General features: G+C 39.8%; 1 protein-coding gene across 1 annotated transcript in view; it reads right to left on the bottom strand.

Moving 5' to 3' along the window:
* VWDE (von Willebrand factor D and EGF domains) overlaps nt 1-21,784 on the bottom strand; it is a 332,452-nt gene that overhangs the window by 158,798 nt on the left and 151,870 nt on the right. Inside the window, exon 13 of the mRNA XM_070753903.1 lies at nt 12,021-12,157. Coding sequence (XP_070610004.1) covers nt 12,021-12,157 — 137 coding nt within the window. The remainder of the gene's footprint in view (nt 1-12,020; nt 12,158-21,784) is intronic.

The raw sequence follows: 21,784 nt of genomic DNA on the forward strand, positions 1-21,784 counted from the left end.
CAGATCTATATATACAAATATTTCAAATGATCCCTATATATTTTAATATAGATTACAATTAGGGATAAAGCTGTAATTTTAAAAATGTGTCTAACACTGAATGCATAGTAGAAATTATTAAAGTATATAAAGTATATAATGGATTTTAACATGATAATAAGTATAATAAGTCTACGTAGAGGGGCGGCATACAAATCTAAATAATAATAATAATAATAATAATAATAATAATAATAATAATAATAATAGTAATAATAATAACAACAACAATAATAATAATAACGAAACTTGATGGTGCAATTCAACAGACTGTGTTACATTTGGATATTGTGTTGTGCTTCATTTTCATATGGAATGAAATACCTACTTCTTGGAGGTCCATTAAAAATCCTAATACAGTATTAAACTTTTTACAAGGGAAAATATGTAAAAATAATTTTAAATCCTCTAGAGCAGTGTTTTTCAACCAATGTGCCGCAGGACACTAGTGTGCCGCGGGACATGGTCAGATGTGCCATGAAGCGAAGAGCAAAAAGTTGCGACACCGGAAGCTGAGCTTCCTTGTTCATGCCTTCTTTCTTCACTTTCCTTCTTCGCCGCTTCCTTCTTCTTTGGGGCCTGGCGGGAGGTGCTGGCAGCGGGAGCGGGAGGGTGCTGGCAGCAGCGGCACTGAGAAGTAGCCGCGGGGTGGCGGCTGCGAGCGGGAGCTCCAGGGCGAAAGCACCGACAGTGACAGCTGACACCATACATGCTGGTGCTGTGCTGGGCATGGGCACGGGGCTGGCACTGGCCCACTGGCTGGGCTGGGATGGAGGTGCCAGCCCTGCGCCCCTGCCCAGCGTAGCACAAGCATGTACGGTGTCCAGCAACACATCCAGCTGCGCCCGATGGTGCTTCTGCCCTGGAGCTCCCACTCACAGCCGCCTGCCCTGCCGCCGCCCCGTGGCTGCTGTCTGATGCCACTGTTGCCGGCATGGTGTACGAGAGAGAGAGAGAGAGAGAGAGAGAGAGAGAAAGCAAACAGAGAGAGAAAGAGAGAGAAAGAAAGAGAGAGAGAGAGAGAAAGAGAGAGAGGGGAAAGAGAGAGATAGAAAGCAAAAGAGAGAGAAAAAGAGAAATAAAGCAAGAGAGAGAGAGAGAGAAAGCAAGCAAGAGAGAGAGAGAAAGAGAGAAAGAGAGAGAAGGAAAGCAAGAGAGAGAGAGAGAAAGTAAGAGAGAGAGAAAGAGAGAGAGAAAGAGTGTGTGAGTGTGTGAGAGCGAGAAAGCAAGAGAGAGAGAAAGCAAGAGAGAGAGAGAAAGCAAGAGAGAGAGAGAAAGCAAGAGAGAGAGGAAGAGAGAAAGAGAGAGAAAGCAAGCAAGAGTGAGAGAGAGAAAGAAAGAGAGAGAGAGAAAGAGAGAGAAAGAAAGAAAGAGAGAGAGAGAAAATGAGAGGAAGGGAGAAAGAGAGAGAGAGAGAAATGAGAGCAAAAGGGGGAGAAAAAAGAGAAATGAGAAAATGATTGAGGCAGAGAATGAGAGGAAAAAAAGAGAAACAAGAGAGAGAGAAGTGACTCTTTATTTAAAGCATATGATAAAAAGCACCCAAAGAATAAGAGAGAAAAAGGCCCAGACCTTACCTGTTTTTGGAAATGGTTCAAGAGTGTATACACACACACATACACAAGGGGGAAGGAGAAAGAGATGGAAAAAAGAGGAGAGTGTCTTAGAGTGTCATTTTGTGTCATTTTGGTTGGTGGTGTGCCCCAGGATTTTGTAAATGTAAAAAATGTGCCACCGCTCAAAAAAAGGTTGAAAATAACTGCTCTAGAATAATATTTAAAGGTATGTTTGAACCAAAGACCAGGACACATTTATATTAAAGTATCAATAGCAGTGTTCCCTCTAAGGCGGGCAGTGCGCTACAGCATGCTGGTTTTTATCTGTCAGCGGGGGAATTTTAAATTCCAGCACACAGGACCTTCCACTCGCCTCCCCGCTTTAGCTGCCCCAGCTCTAATACCCCCCTGTGCAGTGTTAGAGGAGGCGTTGGCCTCCTCCCCCGCCACCATGATAGGGGCTGCCCCCTGGAGCCGGGGGCATTCCTGCGCCACTTTCCTGGGTCAGGGGGAAGCAGCTGCCTCCCCCCCCCGCAGCACCAGGTGAGCACGGCCGTCTGGGGGTTGCTGTCGGGGCAGCCGACGTCCGCTGATGTCAAGCCCTGTGCTGACTGCCCAGGAAAGTGGCATGCTTTCAAACGCGCCACTTTCCTGGGGAGCCGGCTTTGCTGGCCAATGAAGGGCAGCCGGCATGATAGCAATGGCGCTGTTGTGACTGCTGATGAGGTGAGCTGTGGGAGGCAGAGCCAAGGAGAGAACGCGCCAGCCAGCAAAGCTTTCCTGCACCGGGACCACTGGGGGGGGATGGAGGAGGGAGGGAGCCTGATGTCCATCCACGGGGGGGGGGGGGGGGCTGGGGGGGACGGAAGGGGGAGGGATGTCCGTCCGCGGGGTGGGGCTGGGGGTGCGGATCTGCTGGCCCCACCAGCCCAATGTCCGTCCGTGGGGCGGCATTGATGCCAAAAGGCAAGCGGCACGGCCCGCCACCGAGCTTCTTGCCATCCATGGGGGGGGGCATGCTGAATGCTTTCTGTCCGCAGTGGGGGGGTGCAGGGCAGAGAGAGGGAAAGAAAGGAAAGAGAGAGAAAGGGAGGGAGAGAAAAAGGGAATGAAGGAGGGAGAGAAAGAAAGAGTGAGAGATAGAAAGGAAAGAGAGAAAGGGAGGGAGAGAAAGGAAAGAGAGAAAGGGAGGGAGAGAAAGAGGGAATGAAGGAGGGAGAGAAAGAAAGAGTGAAAGAGAGAAAGGATAGAGAGAAAGAGGGAGGGAGAGAAATGAAAGAGAGAGAAAGGGAGGGAGAGAAAAAGGGAATGAAGGAGGGAGAGAAAGAAAGAGTGACAGAAAGGATAGAGAGAAAGAGGGAGGGAGAGAAAGGAAAGAGAGATGAGAGAGGAAGGAGGAGAGAGAAAGAGAGAGAAAGGAGGGGGAGCGAATTATGGATGTCAGAACTCATGCATGTGCAATAGCATGCGCCCACACTTTGTTTGTTTGTTTATTTATTTATTCATTCATTCATTCATTCATTCTTTGTTTGTTTGTTTGTTTGTTTGTTTGTTTGTTTATTTATTTATTTATTTATTTATTCATTCATTCATTCATTCATTCATTCATTCATTCATTTATTTATTTATTTATTTGAGTTCTATGCTGCCCAGTCCCAAAGGGACTGCTGCTCAGACACTATACTTTTCCGCCCACACCGAAAAATAATTAGAGGGAACACTGATCAATAGATTTATGTTCAGTGCTGGAGCAGTCCATTTTAGATTTTTGTGGAATAAAGTATGCATATAATTCATTTAAAAAAGATATTTGATTGAGTTATCATTATACAGAGCCAGTTTGCTGTAGTGGCTAGAAAGTGATTTCTACTTTTGCCTTAGGCACAAAACCAGCTTGGGCCAGTCACTCTTTCTGTGCTCTAGGAAAGAGACAACAGCAAACCTCTTCTGAAATCTTGGCAAAAAAACTACAGGGACTAGTTTAGGTGTTGGTGTCAACAATGATTGGATAGGCACACACACACACTGCAAATTATATTAGGTCAGTGAAACAATTAGCAATTGTACTTACACTTATATACCACTTTAAAGTGCTTTACAACCCTCTCTAAGTAGTTTACAAAGTCAGCTTATCACCCCCAGAAATTTGGGTCCTCATTTTACCCATCTCAGAAGGATGGAAGGCTGAGTCAACCTTGAGCCTGGTGAGATTTGAACTGCCAAATTGCAGTCAGCTGGCAGTCAACAGAAGTAGCCTGCAGTATTGTACCCTAATCATTGTGCCACCCTGGCTCATATTTTCTCGTTACTCTTATTGGGTTTAGAGGCTATGTTTATCTCTTAGTATCTTTTCTCATCCTTATTATTTGGACTTCTAAGTGTTTTATAGCTGAGCTGTTGGTTTAGCTTGGGAAATGTGACACCATATAGTTGAGCAAGTAATTTGTTTTCCTTGGGAAGACATATGTGGGTTAGCTTGACCCTCTGAAATCTCCTTCGATCCAGTGATAAGTAACAAAGATATTTATAGGGCACATATACATTTTAGAAATTGATTCATGTTCTGCAATGGTAATTAGCAAAAAAACATCATTCCCAAGGCATGAGTAGAGCTAAACAAGGACAGGCTGTTCCCCAAAGTTCTTGCACAACTAGCTCTGGAATATATTTTCACATTTATGTAAACATGAAAAAGGTTACTTAACATTATATGGTTAATTACCAAAATCTTCTTTTTAAAATAACCTTTCTGCAAAAGTCTCTGAAGAAATGTAAAACAACTAACTAAATAAAAGTGAAGCAGTGTACTATATAAGTATATTAATATTTGAACAGTAAAATACAGAACCCAATTTAAAGCATTAAATTAAAACAATGCACACATAATTATAGACAGAGGCAATTCCATAATCTGAGAACACACAGAAGAAAGACTGAAAAGATGAAAGTCACTAACTTTTACAATGTTTCCATGACCTAACACTGTCTAGGTAATCCAGTAAAATATCATCCCCAATTGTACAGGAGCTGTCTGCTGTATAATGAAAATTTTGATGGACTGTAGGCTAGTGAAGTAAGGTAACTCAAGCAATCTAAATCCCATATCCCACTTGGAATTATCACGGAAAAAGAATCAAAATAATTTGGCTCACCCCAAAATGCCTAAAATTATATTGCTACAGATTAAAACAGTTTGATAATTGCTGAAATAGAAGCAATTACTCTTTTTTAAAAATTGCAACAGACAAAGAAAATTAAACTCAGCAAGGCATACTCTTACATCCATGCTAGCAGCCCGGTTGGATGGCCAATATTCTTTTTTTTAAAAATGGTAGTTTAATAGATCTTTTGTAATAGTTGGCTCTTTTGGAATATATATTTTAAAAAATGCCATCAACATAGCTTATATCGGACCAGAATATCTCCGGGACCGTCTTCTGCCACACGAATCCCAGCAAGTTGGCCTTCTCCAGGTCCCATCGACTAAACAATGTCGTTTGGTGGGACCCAGGGGAAGAGCCTTCTCTGTGGTGGCCCCGACCCTCTGGAACCAACTCCCCCCAGATATCAGAGTTGCCCCCACCCTCCTTGCCTTTCGTAAGCTTCTTAAAACCCACCTCTGTTGTCAGGCATGGGGGAATTGAGATATTCCCTTCCCCCTAGGCTTATAAAATTTATGCATGGTATGTCTGTATGTATGATTGGTTCCTTAAATTGGGGGTTTTTAAATTACTTTTAATGTTAGATTTGTTTATATTGTCTTTTTACTGTTGTTAGCCGCCCCGAGTCTGCGGAGATGGGCGGCATACAAATCTAATTAATAAATAAATAAATAAATAAATAAATAAATAAATAAATAAATAAATAAATAAATAAATAAATAAATAAATAAATAAATAAATAAATAAATAAATAAATAAATAAATAAATAGATAGATAGATAGATAGATAGATAGATAGATAGATAGATAGATAGATAGATAGATAGATAGATAAATAAATAAATAAATAAATAAATAAATAAATAAATAAATAAATAAATAAATAAATAAATAAATAAATAAATAAATAAATAAATAAATAAATAAATAAATAAATAATATCCCGGGATGTACAGAATGCTTTGAGCATGCACAGAAGGTAAAAGAACCCAAATGGCGGCACCCGGTTGGGTGGGCAGAGCCTCACACTGCCTTTGCGACTTGTTCTCCAACAACCAACAGGCATGAGTGAACCAGGAACATTTCACCCCTGGTCTATGTCTATTTATTAAGGCTGTGAAGAAAGAGATATATGTTTGGAAGGGCAAAATATTCAGCATGTACTTGTGCAAATCTGTAACACCTGTAAGAACTGTCTTTTCCCAGGAATGTGCTACAATGCTGAGCAGTCATGTGTGCCTAGGAAAAGATCCATGTGCTCCTAACAGATGCTATATAAATGCTCACCCTACACCCCCACCTCCAAATTATGGTTTGCTATTTGAATCCATATTTCTGCACAGCCCTATCATTATAATACAGGCTGTGTCCCAGGATAAATTGCCAGAAAAATGGAAAGACTGCTAAACTAGCTTTATACATAATGTGTTGAAAGGTGTTGGAAACAGCTGCTAGAATAAGCTGAAATGGTTTTTAGTTTGGTATACTGTAGGAACACTTTGTCTTCCCTTTTATTATAGCATTTACTCCATAATACTTTCAGAATGTTTAGTAACTTGTTCCTCAGAAACTAAAAATATAACATCAACATTTCAACTAGAATATATTTGGGGGGGGGGGACCAGAGCTATAATTCTTAAAGGAAATATTGTTTTTCTAGGTTTTCCCTCTAACCCTAATATGGGAACTGTTAAATATGTTGGATAACAGCTATTGAAAATGTCTTAATTTCCCCCCATACTTAATAAAATGTTTTGAGAATATTTTTGTTACTAAACCCTTATATCTTGATTCCATTTTATAATATTTGAAAGAATGCTGTACACCATTGCTGGTATTACAATAATGTAACTCTAAGTGTTCAGATCTTTCAATACATGGGGATCCAATCATGGCCAATGTGAAATGCATGAATAATGGCAATGATACTTAGAGCTTTGCAGAAGAGACGGAGTAATGACACGGACACAAGAGCTGGATTTAAACTGGGTCATTTTTATTAAAATAAATTAGCATAATTTATTCAACTAAATTAGTATAAATTAACATATCTAATTATGACCCAAACAATGGACCTGCAGGGTCAAACAATTGCTTCCGGGGCGGAAAATGACATCACATAAACTTCCTGGGCAACATATGGGCGTAGCTCCATGCTAGTCCAGGTGAGGGACCCCTCCCTCACCTGAGACCCTGCCATGCACTTGCATGAGGGGGGTCCCGCCGGCTAACCCCTAACGGGGGACTTAAAGGTGCGGGACCCAAAGACAGGTCACCCCCAACTGCTCAGGTCGCTTCCACCACAAGCTTGGAGAGAACCTGTCAATCATCCCCAAAGATGCCCAATGGAGAACACGCAGTTGCTAAACCACCACCCAGTTTTCCGCCCCTAACCTGCCTACCCAAATGACCAAAGGTAAGCCAATTAGACTAAAAAAGGTGCAAGCACCCCCTAGCCGCCCCGAGTCTTCGGAGAGGGGCGGCATACAAATCCAAATAATAAATAAATAAATAAATAAATAAATAAATAAACCGCATGTCCCTTTCCCCAGTGTGGAATGGGCAAAAAAACGGCCCATAATAGCACACTGCAAAATAGGGAGGGCGGGCGGGTGTCTGCTCTTCTGACGTGGTCCGGGCGAACAGGCCGAGCCCGGGCCTGCACGCCCTTTTATAGGGCTGGCAAGCCCCGCCCGGACACGTCAGCAATCAGGCCATCCAGGCCTGATTCTCGGCCGAAGTCTCGCAATCTCGCGAGACTTCAGCCGAGATCCAAGATGGCGGCTGCCATGTGTCCGTGCCGTTCCGACCCTCCTGCTAAAGGCACCGGCTGGTAAGTCTGCCGGTGCTATTCTGTATTTATTTATTTATTTATTTATTACTTGGATTTGTATGCTGCCCCTCTCCGAAGACTCGGGGCGGCTCACAACATGTAAAAAGACAAATCATAAGTAATCAACAATTTAAAATTTTAAAGATTTAAAAAAACCCACAAACTAACAGACTCACACACAAGCATACCATATATAAATTCAACGTGCCCAGGGGGGGGGATGTTTCAATTCCCCCATGCCTGACGGCAAAGGTGAGTTTTAAGAAGTTTGCGGAAGGCAGGAAGAGTAGGGGCAGTTCTAATCTCCGGGGGGAGTTGGTTCCAGAGGGCCGGTGCCGCCACAGAGAAGGCTCTTCCCCTGGGGCCCGCCAACCGACATTGCTTAGTTGACGGGACCCGGAGAAGGCCCACTCTGTGGGACCTAATTGGTCGCTGGGATTCGTGCGGCAGGAGGCGGTCTCGGAGATATTCTGGTCCAGTGCCATGAAGGGCTTTAAAGGTCATAACCAACACTTTGAATTGTGACCGGAAACTGATCGGCAGCCAGTGCAGACTGCGGAGTGATGGTGAAACATGGGCATACCTGGGTAAGCCCATGACTGCTCTCGCAGCTGCATTCTGCACGATCTGGAGTTTCCGAACACTTTTCAAAGGTAGCCCCATGTAGAGAGCATTACAGTAGTCGAACCTCGAGGTGATGAGGGCATGAGTGACTGTGAGCAGTGAGTCCCGGTCCAGATAGGGCCGCAACTGGTGCACCAGGCGAACCTGGGCAAACGTCCCCCTCGCCACAGCTGCGAGATGTTGTTCTAATGTGAGCTGTGGATCGAGGAGGACGCCCAAGTTGCGGACCCTCTCTGAGGGGGTCAATAATTCCCCCCCCAGGGTAATGGACGGACAGATGGAGTTGTCCTTGGGAGGCAAAACCCACAGCCACTCCGTCTTATCCGGGTTGAGTTTGAGTCTGTTGACACCCATCCAGGCCCCAACAGCCTCCAGGCACTGGCACATCACTTCCACCGCTTCGTTGACTGGGCATGGGGTGGAGATGTAAAGCTGGGTATCATCGGCATATTGATGATACCTCACCCCATGTCCTTGGATGATCTCACCCAGCAGTTTCATGTAGATGTTAAATAGCAGGGGGGAGAGGACCCACCCCTGAGGCACCCCACAAGGGAGAGACCTAGGAGTCGACCTCTGTCCCCCCACTAACACCGACTGCAACCGGCCAGAGAGGTAGGAGGAGAACCACTGAAGAACAGTGCCTCCCACTCCCAACCCCTCCAGCCGGCGCAGAAGGATACCATGGTCGATGGTATCGAAAGCCGCTGAGAGGTCAAGGAGCACCAGGACAGAGGATAAACCCCTGTCCCGGGCCCGCCAGAGATCATCCATCAACGCGACCAAAGCGGTTTCCGTGCTGTAACCGGGCCTGAAACCCGACTGCTGGGGACCTAGATAATCGGCTTCTTCCAAGGACCGCTGGAGCTGGAGTGCCACCACCTTCTCAACAACCTTCCCCATAAAGGGAAGGTTGGAGACTGGACGGTAGTTATTAAGCACAGCTGGGTCCAGGGAGGGCTTCTTGAGGAGGGGGCGCACAAGCGCTTCTTTATAGAGTGATGGAAAAACTCCCCTCCCCAAGGAAGCGTTGGTAATCTCCTGGGCCCAGCTCCGTGTCACCTCCCTGCTGGCCGAGACCAACCAGGAGGGACACGGATCCAGTAAACAGGTGGCGGAACTCACAGCTCCAATGGCCTTGTCCACTTCATCAGGTGTCACCAGATCAAACTCTTCCCAGACAGGTGGACAAGTACGTGCCCCAGTCACCTCGACTGACTCGTTGTCAGTCGACTCTGCTATACAATTGGAGTCGAGGTCGGCCCGAATCCGAGCGACTTTATCAGCGAAAAACGAGTTAAAGTCCTCGGCACTACTCTGCAAGGGCTCCCCAACTCCCCCCTGATTAAGAAGGGAGCAGGTCACCCTAAACAGAGCGGCCGGGCGGGATTCCGCTGATGCAATCAAGGCGGCATGGTACGCGCATCTTGCCGCCTTGAGCGCCACTTTGTAAGTCTTAATAAAAGCTCTTACAAGTGTTCGATCAGATTCAGACCTACTCTTCCTCCATCGCTTCTCTAGACAGATAGTATGCCAGATAGTTTATAGCTTTGTTTGTAATTCAGGAGGAGGCACATTAGTTTCCGCTGAAGCTTTGTGGAACATTCTGGATCCTTCTAGTGAGAAAGTTCATGACAAAATTTATATAATTTTGAAATTGTATGACTGAAAAGCTCTTCCATTCATGCACTTCTTAACCACAGATTTCTTTCTTTCTACTCAGATAATGCAAAGTATTAGAAAACTTTGTATTATCTGATGTGATGTATAATAACATTAATAATCCTTCAGTTCAGATGAAGACTACAGCTGTGTATCAAGAAACTTGGTTAGTTAGCTGTGACACTTAAAATTCAAGTGTCTTTGGAAATACAGTCATGCGTATAGATTCCAGATGCACAAAATTGAGAAGTAATAATAATGTGATTTCAAGCTTCAGTGAACTATAGTAGAAGTGGGCTAAAAGCCCACTGAAAAATGGAAGACGCTGCATGGTTTTGATTTACTTATAAACTAATCTCTGAAGTGCTCTGACACCAACTGTATAAAATGTGCATGTCAGAAAGAGAGGGTTTTTTTTTACTTTTAGAATCCATAATTTTAGCCAATCTCTATAAATATCTATGCAGAAAGATAAACCAATCAGTAGGACAAGGAATGTAAAAGAAATCCATCACAGATTTCTTTTAGCTGTAATTACCATAATCCATTAGACTAAATTCCACCATTGCACATCAGCAGTAATTAATGGAGTTTTCTGCCAAGTTTTGTCAACTAGAAAAGTTTATAAAAATAACATATTTAGAAAAAAATAATAAAGACTAGCATTTATAGAAAATGTTTTATTTAACATGCTAAAGGAAATATATAGAACAAATACATAGACTACATTAAAATACATTAGCAATTATAACTTAATTAGGAAAAAATAATTGAATTATGTAAAATATTTTAACATATGTATTATAACACTGATGATTTACAGGACTTTTAAAAAGAATCCAGAGAAATTACATGCACTAAAATAGCATTTGAGCATCATTTGCGATTGCTCAGATTTGTCTAATCAACATACTGTCAAACAGGTTATCAGAGGCCATTACATATAAAAGGGAGTCATTTAAAGTTGTTCTGCTTTACTTCCATTGTTCCAATTTATAAAATGCATGGGGTTTTTTTTGTACAGTGTTTGGAAATAGGATTGGCAAAAAGCCCATCTATTTTTATCCCACATTTATTATTTTTATAATTAATTTAAGGTGGTGAACATATCCAATACTTCTTCCTCCTATTTTTGCACAACAACCATTAACTCACATATTGGGCTAAGGAAGAATGAGCCAGTCATTCTCAGGCAAGCCTAGAATTTATAGTCTTCTGGTTTCTATCTTTTTGCCTTAATCTTTAGACAAAACTGGCTCTCTTGCTGTCTAATATGTGACTTTACTATTAATCCCAAATAAAATATCTCTGTATTTAAGATTATTACCAGCCCCAGCTAAAAAAAATGTAAACTTTGGAAAAATTATGTGTATTGCTTAATTTTTATATTTTATCAATCTAAGGCTGCCAAAATTTACTTGGATATAGATTCTCAGACCCAACAATCAAAACAGGGTCAAAATATATCATATATGAAGGAATAATTGCAAGTAAAACTGAATTGACTGATTATATGCTATTCCATGTATCAAATTCTGATTCCCCATCTGAATATATATCATGATACATACTGTACATACCTACCTACATACATATATACATATAATCTCCTCTTTCCTAAACAGAATCTGGGAGGGGGGGAGGAAATGCTAGAAACAGAGAAGAAAGAAAATACAATTCACTTGGAAAGGGAAGAGAAAGACAAAAAGGAAATCAACCTGAATAGAGATGAGAAGAAGGGAATTAGCTTGAAAGAAAGGAAAGTCCTGATTAAGAATTACGCCCCTCAAAAAAAGATTAAATTTATCAGCATATCCCAAATAATTGAAAACCACCAGCTAATCTTCAAAGACGTATACTATACGTTAATGCCTGCAACCAACTGTGCTTGCATATATTTACTGTCAAACTTCTTCAGAGACAAAAAAATAATAATTTATCTTTTACATCTGCCACTCAAAAATATTTACTTGGGGGGGGGAAATAACTTTTCTATTTGGTAAATATTCAATCACCTAGCTAAACTTTCTTGAAACTGAATGTTTTGTCAATCATGACTCTCCTTCTCAGAGAATTTATTAAATGCAAGAAGCTTTCTGATGAAAATTTCATTCTTTTTCGTGGTCTCAGTATTAAACTACTTACAGTCAGTCTGGTGACTTCACAGTGAAGGTTAGGAGAATCATTAAAGCCAACTCCATACATTTGGATGTTGCTACAGTTGGAAAATCTTACATCACAGAAGCCTCCATTGAGTAGACTGGTAATCTCCACAGAATGCTCTGATATGGAAATAAAGATGTGATAATCAACTAATTATTTATTTATATTTTGTTACTTTCTATATATTTTTTTACTGCACCACTTGAACAGATTTCTCATGGGTCACAATTCAAATCAAGTGAAAAATAAACAGAAACATAAGAAACAATACTAGGATGTTCAAAACTATCTAAAACCTGAATGGCTGTTCAAAAATAATGGTTATAAGTAACTTGCAGAATGATAAAAAGAAAGACAAACTATGAAGGGAAATTATTCCAAACCATGGAGATTACTTCAGAGAAGAACTGTTTTGGGACCCACACAATTTAGTACCGTGTTTCTTTTTATCCCCAAAAGCCCCACTATGTCTTACTTTCGGGGTATGTCTTATATTGGAAAAAAAATGTCGAATTTTTTGTTTTAACCATAAAATTAACATTTATTAACAACCTGAACAGTATTGTATTCACCACAAAACAGCAGATGATACCCCAGTATGCCAGTGTGTATGTTTTACTGATGTATGATTAATAGTGTGCATTACCGTATTTTAAGCAGGAGGCGGCAGTGACAAGTGCAGGGGACGGCGCGGTGACATATGGAGAGGGGGGCGGCACGGAAGTGGGCAGGAGGCGGCGCTCATTTGGATCAGACGGAGGCGGCAGATGCAGTGACGTATGGAGGGGGGCGGCGCGGAAGAGGGCAGGAGGCGGCGCTCATTAAGATCAGACGGAGGTGGCAGACGCGGCGACGTATGGAGAGGGGGACGGTGCGGACGTGGGCAGGAGGCGACGCGCAGCTAGATGAGAGGGAGGCGGCAATACCCCCGTGTTTCCCCAAAAGTAAGACACATGTCTTACTTTCGGGGTACGGCTTATATTAGCCGACCCCCCTGAAACCCCCGATACGTCTTACAATCGGGGGTGTCTTACTATCGGGGAAACAGGGTATTAATGCAAGGTTAGCATTCCCAGCAACTGTTCTTCACATGAGATGATAAACCAGGTTTTCTAGATTTCATCTAGAAAAGACAAGAAGGCTTCTAAGGTATTATAGCTTTCAATTTCAACCATAATTTTGAAATGGATCCAGAAACCTATTGATAACCATTGCAATGATCAAAGGATAGGACAATATTAAAATAGTGATTCTACCTAATAGTAAACCTGGCATTTTGTACCAATTGAAGCTTCCAAATCATTTTCCAAGGCAGTTCTAAGGGGAGTGTGTCACAGAAAGTCAGTCATGTGAGGTCATGTGAGGCCGCCTTCTCTGTAGCGGCCCCGGCCCTCTGGAGCCAACTCCCATCGGAGATTAGAATTGCCCCCACCCTCCTTGCCTTTCGTAAGCTCCTTAAAACCCCCCTCTGCCGTCAGGCATGGGGGAACTGAGATATTCTTTCCCCCTAGGCCTTTACAATTCATGTATAGTATGTTTGTATGTATGGATGTTTGGTTTTACAATAAGGGTTTTTTAGTGGTTTTAGTATTGGATTTACTTGCTGTTTTTTGTTACTGTTGTTAGCCGCCCCGAGTCTACGGAGAGGGGCAGCATACAAATCCAACAAATAAAATAAAATAAATAATAAATAAATAAATAAATGTGCTAGAGTCACTGTTGTCAATGATATCCTAATTCAAGTATATTTGCAACTATCATACCAATGTCAGCTGGCTAAAGACACTTCTGGCTACCTTTCCATCTGTTGTCAGGATCATCTAGCTGCAGATCAGTTCCTTTATATCTAAAGTTAATATATAAGTACAGTACATTTAAGCTTTTCTTTTATTAAAAAAACCCTTTTATATACAAGCTCTAGACCGCAGGTCTTTATTGTCTAAAATACTAACTTTTGCTTTCCGGTGTCAAAAAGTTAAGTGTCAATCTTACATAGCAATTTCTAAGAAAAATCAATATGAAAAACAGACATTGAAAAAATGGACTGGCATTGTTCTTACATTTTATGTAGCAATCGAAGTCATCTGCTCAGGAAAGTGTTTGTCATTACAGTGTGTGTTGTTAGAGTCATAAGATTATCTTGTTCAAGGCTGATTAGGGACTAATGAAAACACTTTTTACATTTGGTCTATTCAATGGTCTTGCCAATACAGTGATTCCATAAGTATATAAATGTGGGATAATGTGCCTGGAACACTAGACTATATTTCTATTTCTGGAAATATTCCTTGAAAGTTACTTCATGAGCTATCAATTTTAACTTTATGGACCTACTTGCAAATTACCACAGAAATTAACATTAGCAAAATCTTTGAGAATTCTGCCAAGAAACATAATTCTACTCAGTATGCAACATTATATTATCTGATATCTCATCAGTCTGTAGTAAATAAGCATGACATCAGAGCCAGATTGTTCTAGTGGTTAAGCCACCAGACCAGAAGACAGGAAACTGAGTTCTAGTCCTGCCTTATGCAGAAAACCAACTGGGAGAATTTGGGTCAGACACCCTCAAATGGTCGTTGTTGTGGGGAAAACAGGAGGAAGAAGTATTAAGTATGTTTGCCACCAATTATCTATAGAATGATTTTCAAACTTGCCATGTCACATTGCAATTATGTGATGTTTTCTGATGTTTTTCCTATTTGCAGAGCTGGTGTGGGCATGACCTGTGCATGATGGGCCACCAGTTTGATACCCCTGATCTATAGTATATGAGGTCCAGATGTACACAGTTTTCAAATTACTACAAAATTATCTTATAAAATGGAAATTGTTAGTCACACACAGATCAAAAACAACATAAAACACAGATAACTCCTTAATTTGTATACCACCTGTTCTGAAAATCATCTCAAGTACTTTCTATGGAAAATATTCTAATTTCTGTCACTAGAATTATCTTAAAGAGCAAAGCAAGATATTCTTTCCTGATACCTTGGGAATCTGCTGCTTATAAAATGGTATAGACAATATTGGCTATACAAGCAGATGACTTTAGTTTTATATAGTGTAGAAACAGTTCCAGACTTTGGAACCAGTGTTAGGCTCCTACGGGTATGATCAGGTATGCAGAATTGGTAGAAAAATTTGGATTTTTTTTCTTTTTTCCCCATCTGGGCTCTGGGTATGTTTTTCCTATCACAGTAAATGAAGTTGAATGTCTATAATTTTAGAAGAGCTGTGTGTGTGTGTGTGTGTGTGTGTGTGTGTGTGTGTATGTGTGTGTGTGTGTGTGTGTATACATACACATACAGTAGATAATACATTATATAGTAGATAACATATATTTTTGTGTGTCTGTGTGTAATATGTATGTACACATATGGCATATATACAGATGGGAAAATCCCAATCTTAGACTTAGACCTTAGAGAGGGGGGTGATGGCATATATACAGATGGGAAAATCCCAATCTTAGACTTAGACTTAGAGAGGAGGGTGATGACAATCACTAGCCAATAGCATAACAAGGATTATGGGGAAAATCCCAATCTTAGACTTAGACCTCACTTGATTCCTAAGAGGTCACTAAGGGGCGTGTATAAGCGCACAAGTGTGCCTACCATCCCTGTCCTAATGTTCCCTCTTATCAGTACCCATCTTATATATTTAAACTATGTTACAACTATTCTGGGGTGGGGTATGGAAAATGGAGCTCCACCCCAAAGTACCCAATTTGCACTGAAAGATGTTGAAAGAAAATGCATGGTGTCCTGCATAAGCCACGCCCAAAGTGTGGCAGTAAAAATTTTGGTAGCCCTTCACTGCATATATGTATATTACCAATATGTACTTGACAAATAAAACAAAATAAAACAAAATAAAAAAAAATCTACTGGAAAGCAGCTTGTATCCCTTGCCTGTCCCAGACATTTGTATCTAATAAAGCAATATTTGTAAACATCACAATGAAAAAGGCAATAAAATGATGTTCTTTGTGTGATACCATGATAAATAGACTTAAAAAGTGACTAAAACAACTTGAAAAAAGTTACTTCACAAATATTCCAAATAATGAGAGTATGATTTTATCTGTATAAATCTAGTTCATGAATATAAATATTGACCAAGATGTTTGACAAAAGAATATTTTTTATTATTCAGGTACCAAATATCACAAATTGTTCATAAATAACTATGAAACATGGAGCATATTTAATTAGGAAAAATATTAAAATTAATGATGAAATCAATTCAGCTGTTGAAAATGGACAGCTCTTCCTTTCTTACTGATAGATCACATAGCCTTAAAAACAGCTAAGCCTAAATATAGAAATGTTAGTGACTTAATCCTCTACCCTAATGTATTTTCGTAGATTTTTAACAATTCTGTGAAAGATCTGTGGTTATTAAGAAAGAAAGAAATTCACTTTACTATCTGAAAAAAATGTTTTAAAAAGATGCTATCATTTAATGTCTTAGGAAAATAAATATCTTCAGGGAAGTTTAGTGATTTTTCAAAATACTGAATGTTGCCAGTAGTTGTTAAACTAGTGGTTTTAGTAAAACAGAGGTTCTAAAACAGATTTTTTCCATATAGAACAATTCTTCCCAAGAGTAGTTAGATTCATATGATTTTTAAAAAAATACCCCTATTCATTTGCAAGTTAACTTTAATGCACAACCTTTTCCATTTACTCAAAAAATGGTGCATCTCTCCAATATTTAGGATTTTAAAGGAAAAGGGTGCTTCAAAATTCAAGGGCACTCATATAGTAACTATTGGGAACTACTAAAATAGCTATACCTTTTTGTCTGTAAAGCTATAATGTATAGTGTAATGTATAAATGAGTGTGTGTGTGTGTGTGTGTGGGTGAGTATGTTATGTATATGTACAGAGAGAAGCACATTATTTAGGGCCAAAAGATCCAAATATCAAAGTACAAATATAATTCAGACTTTAAAACATTTTAAATTATTGATATATACTAAAGACTTCATTTTATAGCCATATTTAAAAATATACTGCTTCAATTGTAGGATTTTTTAAAAATCTGCAAATCAAATGTTAACTATTCAGAAATATATCTTCCTAGTCTTGATTTTAAATTAGGTCAGATAATATCCTGCCAAAAATGCTTGTAAAACTTGCAGTACAATAAAGTGTGACCTAATGTTTCAAGGTCAATAGCTTTGCAGGAACAAAAGTTTGAGAGATGGTGTCTATGAAGGATCTATGAAAGGTTGTTTTAAGGAGTTCCCAGCAGGTGATATCAGCATCCCTAAACTTTTTCCTTTAGATCCGAAGAGCTACACAGTCCTATTGTTTTAGGCTTCAAAAGTGACTCCTATGTTGCCTAGCACATTTAGCATTGCAATTTCATTAATTTATTTTAAAAGAGCAGCAAGTAGATATACAGAAGGTAGTCATCAACGTATGAACACAATTGAGCCCAAAATTTCTATTGTTAAGCAAGACAGTTATTAAGTGAATTGCACCCCAAGTGAAAAAGAACTGGACAATAAATTGGAACTTTTTTATTATATATGTTGACAACAGCAAGATTATTGTATGCACAATATTTTATTTATTTTTTTATTTATATCAAGTACGTATTAGTAATATACAAAGAAATAACACTGTTTATATACATGATATTGGTACTAATAAGAGAGAAACATAGACAGGGACGTGGAGGGCAAGCTGGTGCACTTATGCATGTCCCTTATTGACCTCTTAGAAATCGGGTGAGGTCAACAGAGGCTAAGGGTAAAGTTTTGGGGGTTTGGTGATGAAACAATAGAGTCCGATAGTGAGTTCCATGCATTAACAACTCGGTTGCAGAAGTCATATTTTCTACAGTCGAGTTTGGAGTGGTTCACTTTGAGTTTGCATGGACTCTGGACAAATGGTTGCCGAAGTTAATGGAGTTGGCTGAAATGGCAAAATTGACTACTTTGATTTTAAAAAGAACATAAGTACTTTTGTTTCCACATGGAGATGGCGTCTGAACTTCAGGCTTGGAGTAGAAAAGAATTAAACTTTGATTTCGGGTTTTACCAAGTAGAGGGATAGAGCTGTATAGAAATGGTTTGTTCATATTATTATGAAAAAAACAAAAAGTTGTGTTAATGCCTTACTTTATTGCAACAGAGAGAGTCGGAAGTTGATCTGGCTTCTCTTATTAACTTTGCTGGTCAGAAACCAACTAAGAAGGTTATAACTGGTGATCACATGAACCCAGGGCACTGCAACTGTCATAAACACATAAGCATCTGAATTTTGATCGTGTGGCCATTGGGATGTTGCAACAGATGTGTGCAAACTTGTGTGCCATTGTGACTTTGAACAGTCATTAAGTGAGTGGTTGTAAGTCAATGTGATGGAGATGTCCTGGAGATGTCATCTCCGGGGAGGATGAACCAGTTCCTGGCACCTCAAATCCGAGTTGATTGATGGCTCTGAGCAGCTATCAGAGCAGGAGTTGGCTGAAGCGCAGCTGCAGCAGAACAGCCCTGAGGCTCCAGGTGGGGAAAGCATGCACTTGCAGCTGGACAGTGATGAGGAAGAGGAATTGCCTTCTGCACCTGATCCAAGAACACATAGGGCAGAGAAAAGTCAGGAGCAGAGAAGTTAGCCAAATTACTCATGAGGAAAAAGCCTCACCCTTCTTGATGGGCTGCACCCGACGTTGGCTATTTAGCAGATAGATGGAGATGATGCTGGGAACCACATGTTTCTTTCCCAGCTATGTGTTTTCTGGTCATTGTGATTTCTGCTTCACTTTAGATTGACACCGTGCTTGGAAACTCTGGACCATTCTTGCTTCATAAACCATCTTATATTGTAGGTTTTATTTTGCCTGGTAGGTTTATTTTGATTGAGAAACTTTCAAGTGCTTTGGGGGATTATTTGGCTCTGTGGAGTAGCATTGGTCTGTTAATGGCTGAACTTAATTCTGACAGTTCTGGTGAAGGGGATTGTTGGGAATATTAATAAACTCATTAAACTACAGAGTTAGTTGTTTTGTGAGAGAGAGGGGGGGAGGGGGAGATAGCACAATTCAGAACTACCTGTACAATATTTTAGATATTAAATAAACCTATGTCTAGTATTACTATGCAATTTTGAATACATCTATTCAGTAATCCTATTAATTTTACAGAAATTTAGTCCTTGGTAAAAAGTATATATAATCATCAATTAACTGTATGCGGTCTTCAGCCAAACAGCTTATTATAGCTGATTATATCAAGAGAGCTTCCAATTTACTTGACTGGTGAGTCTAGTGTTTTAAATAAATAGCCTTTAGACCTAATTTCATACTATTGAAATTTGGTAACTAACCAGCTTACTTTCTTCTTTTTCTTTTTCTTTTTTCTTAAAAAAATAAAATTAAAATTATGTTTGGAATAGGATAAGAGACCTCTGGGAGGAAAAGTGGTACTGTTTCCAACTTCAGCTCCTCAGAAACCTTAACTCCTCACAAAACACACTACTGAAATTGGAGTTATTTTGCTAGCGAATTTTGGTAGCATGATTTCAAGCTGCTTTTCAAGTTTGGAGAAGATTTAAGGGAGTCATGAGAGCAGTTGGTTTTTCAGAGATCTTCAGCTTTCATTTGCAAAAAGCAAACAAAATGCAAAGATTGCAGTGATAGCACCCCATCATTGGTGGACCTTCTTTGTCCTTCTTGTGATGGGAATGGTGGCCCCTCACTCAAGGGAAGCTGCCTTTGCCTGTTAAAAGAATAACAAAATCCAAAAATGTCATAGACAAAACAAAGTGTTTTGCTTTACTGCTGGAAAATATTTCTGGTTCTCCCCCTCTAATTTCAGTCAGGTTTTGATAAATGAAACTGAAATATTAACTGTCATTTTCTGCTTATCAACACTCATCAGTAATTTCAGCAGTTGTGTAATGCACAATATTGCTGGGAAAGCGGGATGAGCAGGTTTGATAAATGATAGGCGATACAAAAAAGAGTCATTGTGCTTTTCATGAGGTTTTAATCACCCTGCCTATTGTTCGCAACAATTGTACAAGTTTTTTTTAAATAATCTATACATCCCACAGAACTACTACAGTATATATCAAGAAATAACTTCCCTGTTTTCCCCAAAATAAGACATCCCTTGATAATAAACCCAATCAGGCTTTTGAGTGCATGGCAATAAGGCCAAGCACTTATTTCGGGGTTCAAAAAAATATAAGACAGGGTCTTATTTTTGGGAAAACGTGGTATAATTACTGTTGTTCCTATCAATACTAATTCACCGACTTTTAATTCAGAATGTCCATAGCAAATTTTCACAAGTAGAGAGAAACTTAAGAGTTGAAATCTATACATCAGGTTGAAAAACACTGTTTTAATTTAAAATTGCGAGTCATAACATCACAGGATCACCTAAGTTCTCAAAACAGTATAGATCCAGTATATTTATGAGTAAAATTATGGTATTCAGAACAATGTTACTCTTAGGACTGAATCACAAGGCAATGATTTAAGACTCTACTGCAGTGGTGGGCTGCTCCCAGTTCAACCCAGTTCTGCGAACTGGTAGCAGTAGTGGCAGAAGGCTCCACCCACCCACTTGGGATTCTTTTGTGCATGTGCAGAAGTGTCACGGACAAAAGTACAAATAAACAAAGTACGGATAAACAAATAAACAAAAAACAAACAAATAAACAAACAAACAAACCAAACAAACCAAACAACCAAACAACCAAACAACCAACCAACCAACCAACCAACAAACAAACAAATGATACTTTTTTGGACTTTCTACAAATATTTCTAACAAATTAGTGGAATGCATTTATCCTATTTGTGGATGGCAGAAGTGGAGTCCTGTGATTGTGAACATTATTTAATAATTCTAGAAATTATCTCCAGTAGCCACAAAAAGTGAAAAGGATCAGCAATCTGATATAATGACCAATTATATAATAAAACCTCTTGCAGTGGGACCTGTCTGAAATTTGCCCTTGGTTGCTTCAGCAATCTCAAGGCTGCCACTATATGCATCACCCTTTTCCAATGAATTGAACTTGAGTACACAAAATTAATATAGTTACTGTGCTCAGACCCACTTTAAATTTATCTTGAAATGCCACTGAAGCAATTATGAACGAACAATTTGGGGTAGTCTATGTTTCTCAAATTTTTCTAAAATGTGCAATCTATCATACTTCCAGTTCTGAACTTTGATAACATATACATTTCCTTACATTTCTTATCAATTACTCCCACATACTCTTTTCCAGAAAGTCTACAGGCTATGCTGTTTTGAAATGTTCCTTTCCCCTAAACCATGGGTGTCAAACTTGATCCCATCACGTGATGTATCACAACGTATCGTGACATTTTTTGCCTTTATGGAGCTGGTGTGGGCATGGCCTATGTGTGATGCCCCTGCCCCAAACTAAGCATACACCATAAGAAATTAAGAGCATAGGAAACAAGATTCTAAGAGACTAAGCATGCATGAAGTGGGAAATACACATTTAGCACAAGGAACATGCTAACACCAGCTGTTGGCCCATTGCACTCATGGCTGAAAGCCCCAAAGTCACTTAAGCATTGAACAATTGTTGCAGGTCTCAAAGTGATTAAAGTCTTGTCAGTTACAGGCAGCATCTGTCTGCAGGCTAATTAAGATCTCAAGTAGTCAGAATTAGCAGCAATGTAAATTGTAAGTATGTAAATAAAAAGATATAAAAATTATGCAAATGTAAACA

This window comes from Erythrolamprus reginae, chromosome 1 (genome assembly GCF_031021105.1).
Source record: "Erythrolamprus reginae isolate rEryReg1 chromosome 1, rEryReg1.hap1, whole genome shotgun sequence".
NCBI lineage: Eukaryota > Metazoa > Chordata > Lepidosauria > Squamata > Dipsadidae > Erythrolamprus > Erythrolamprus reginae.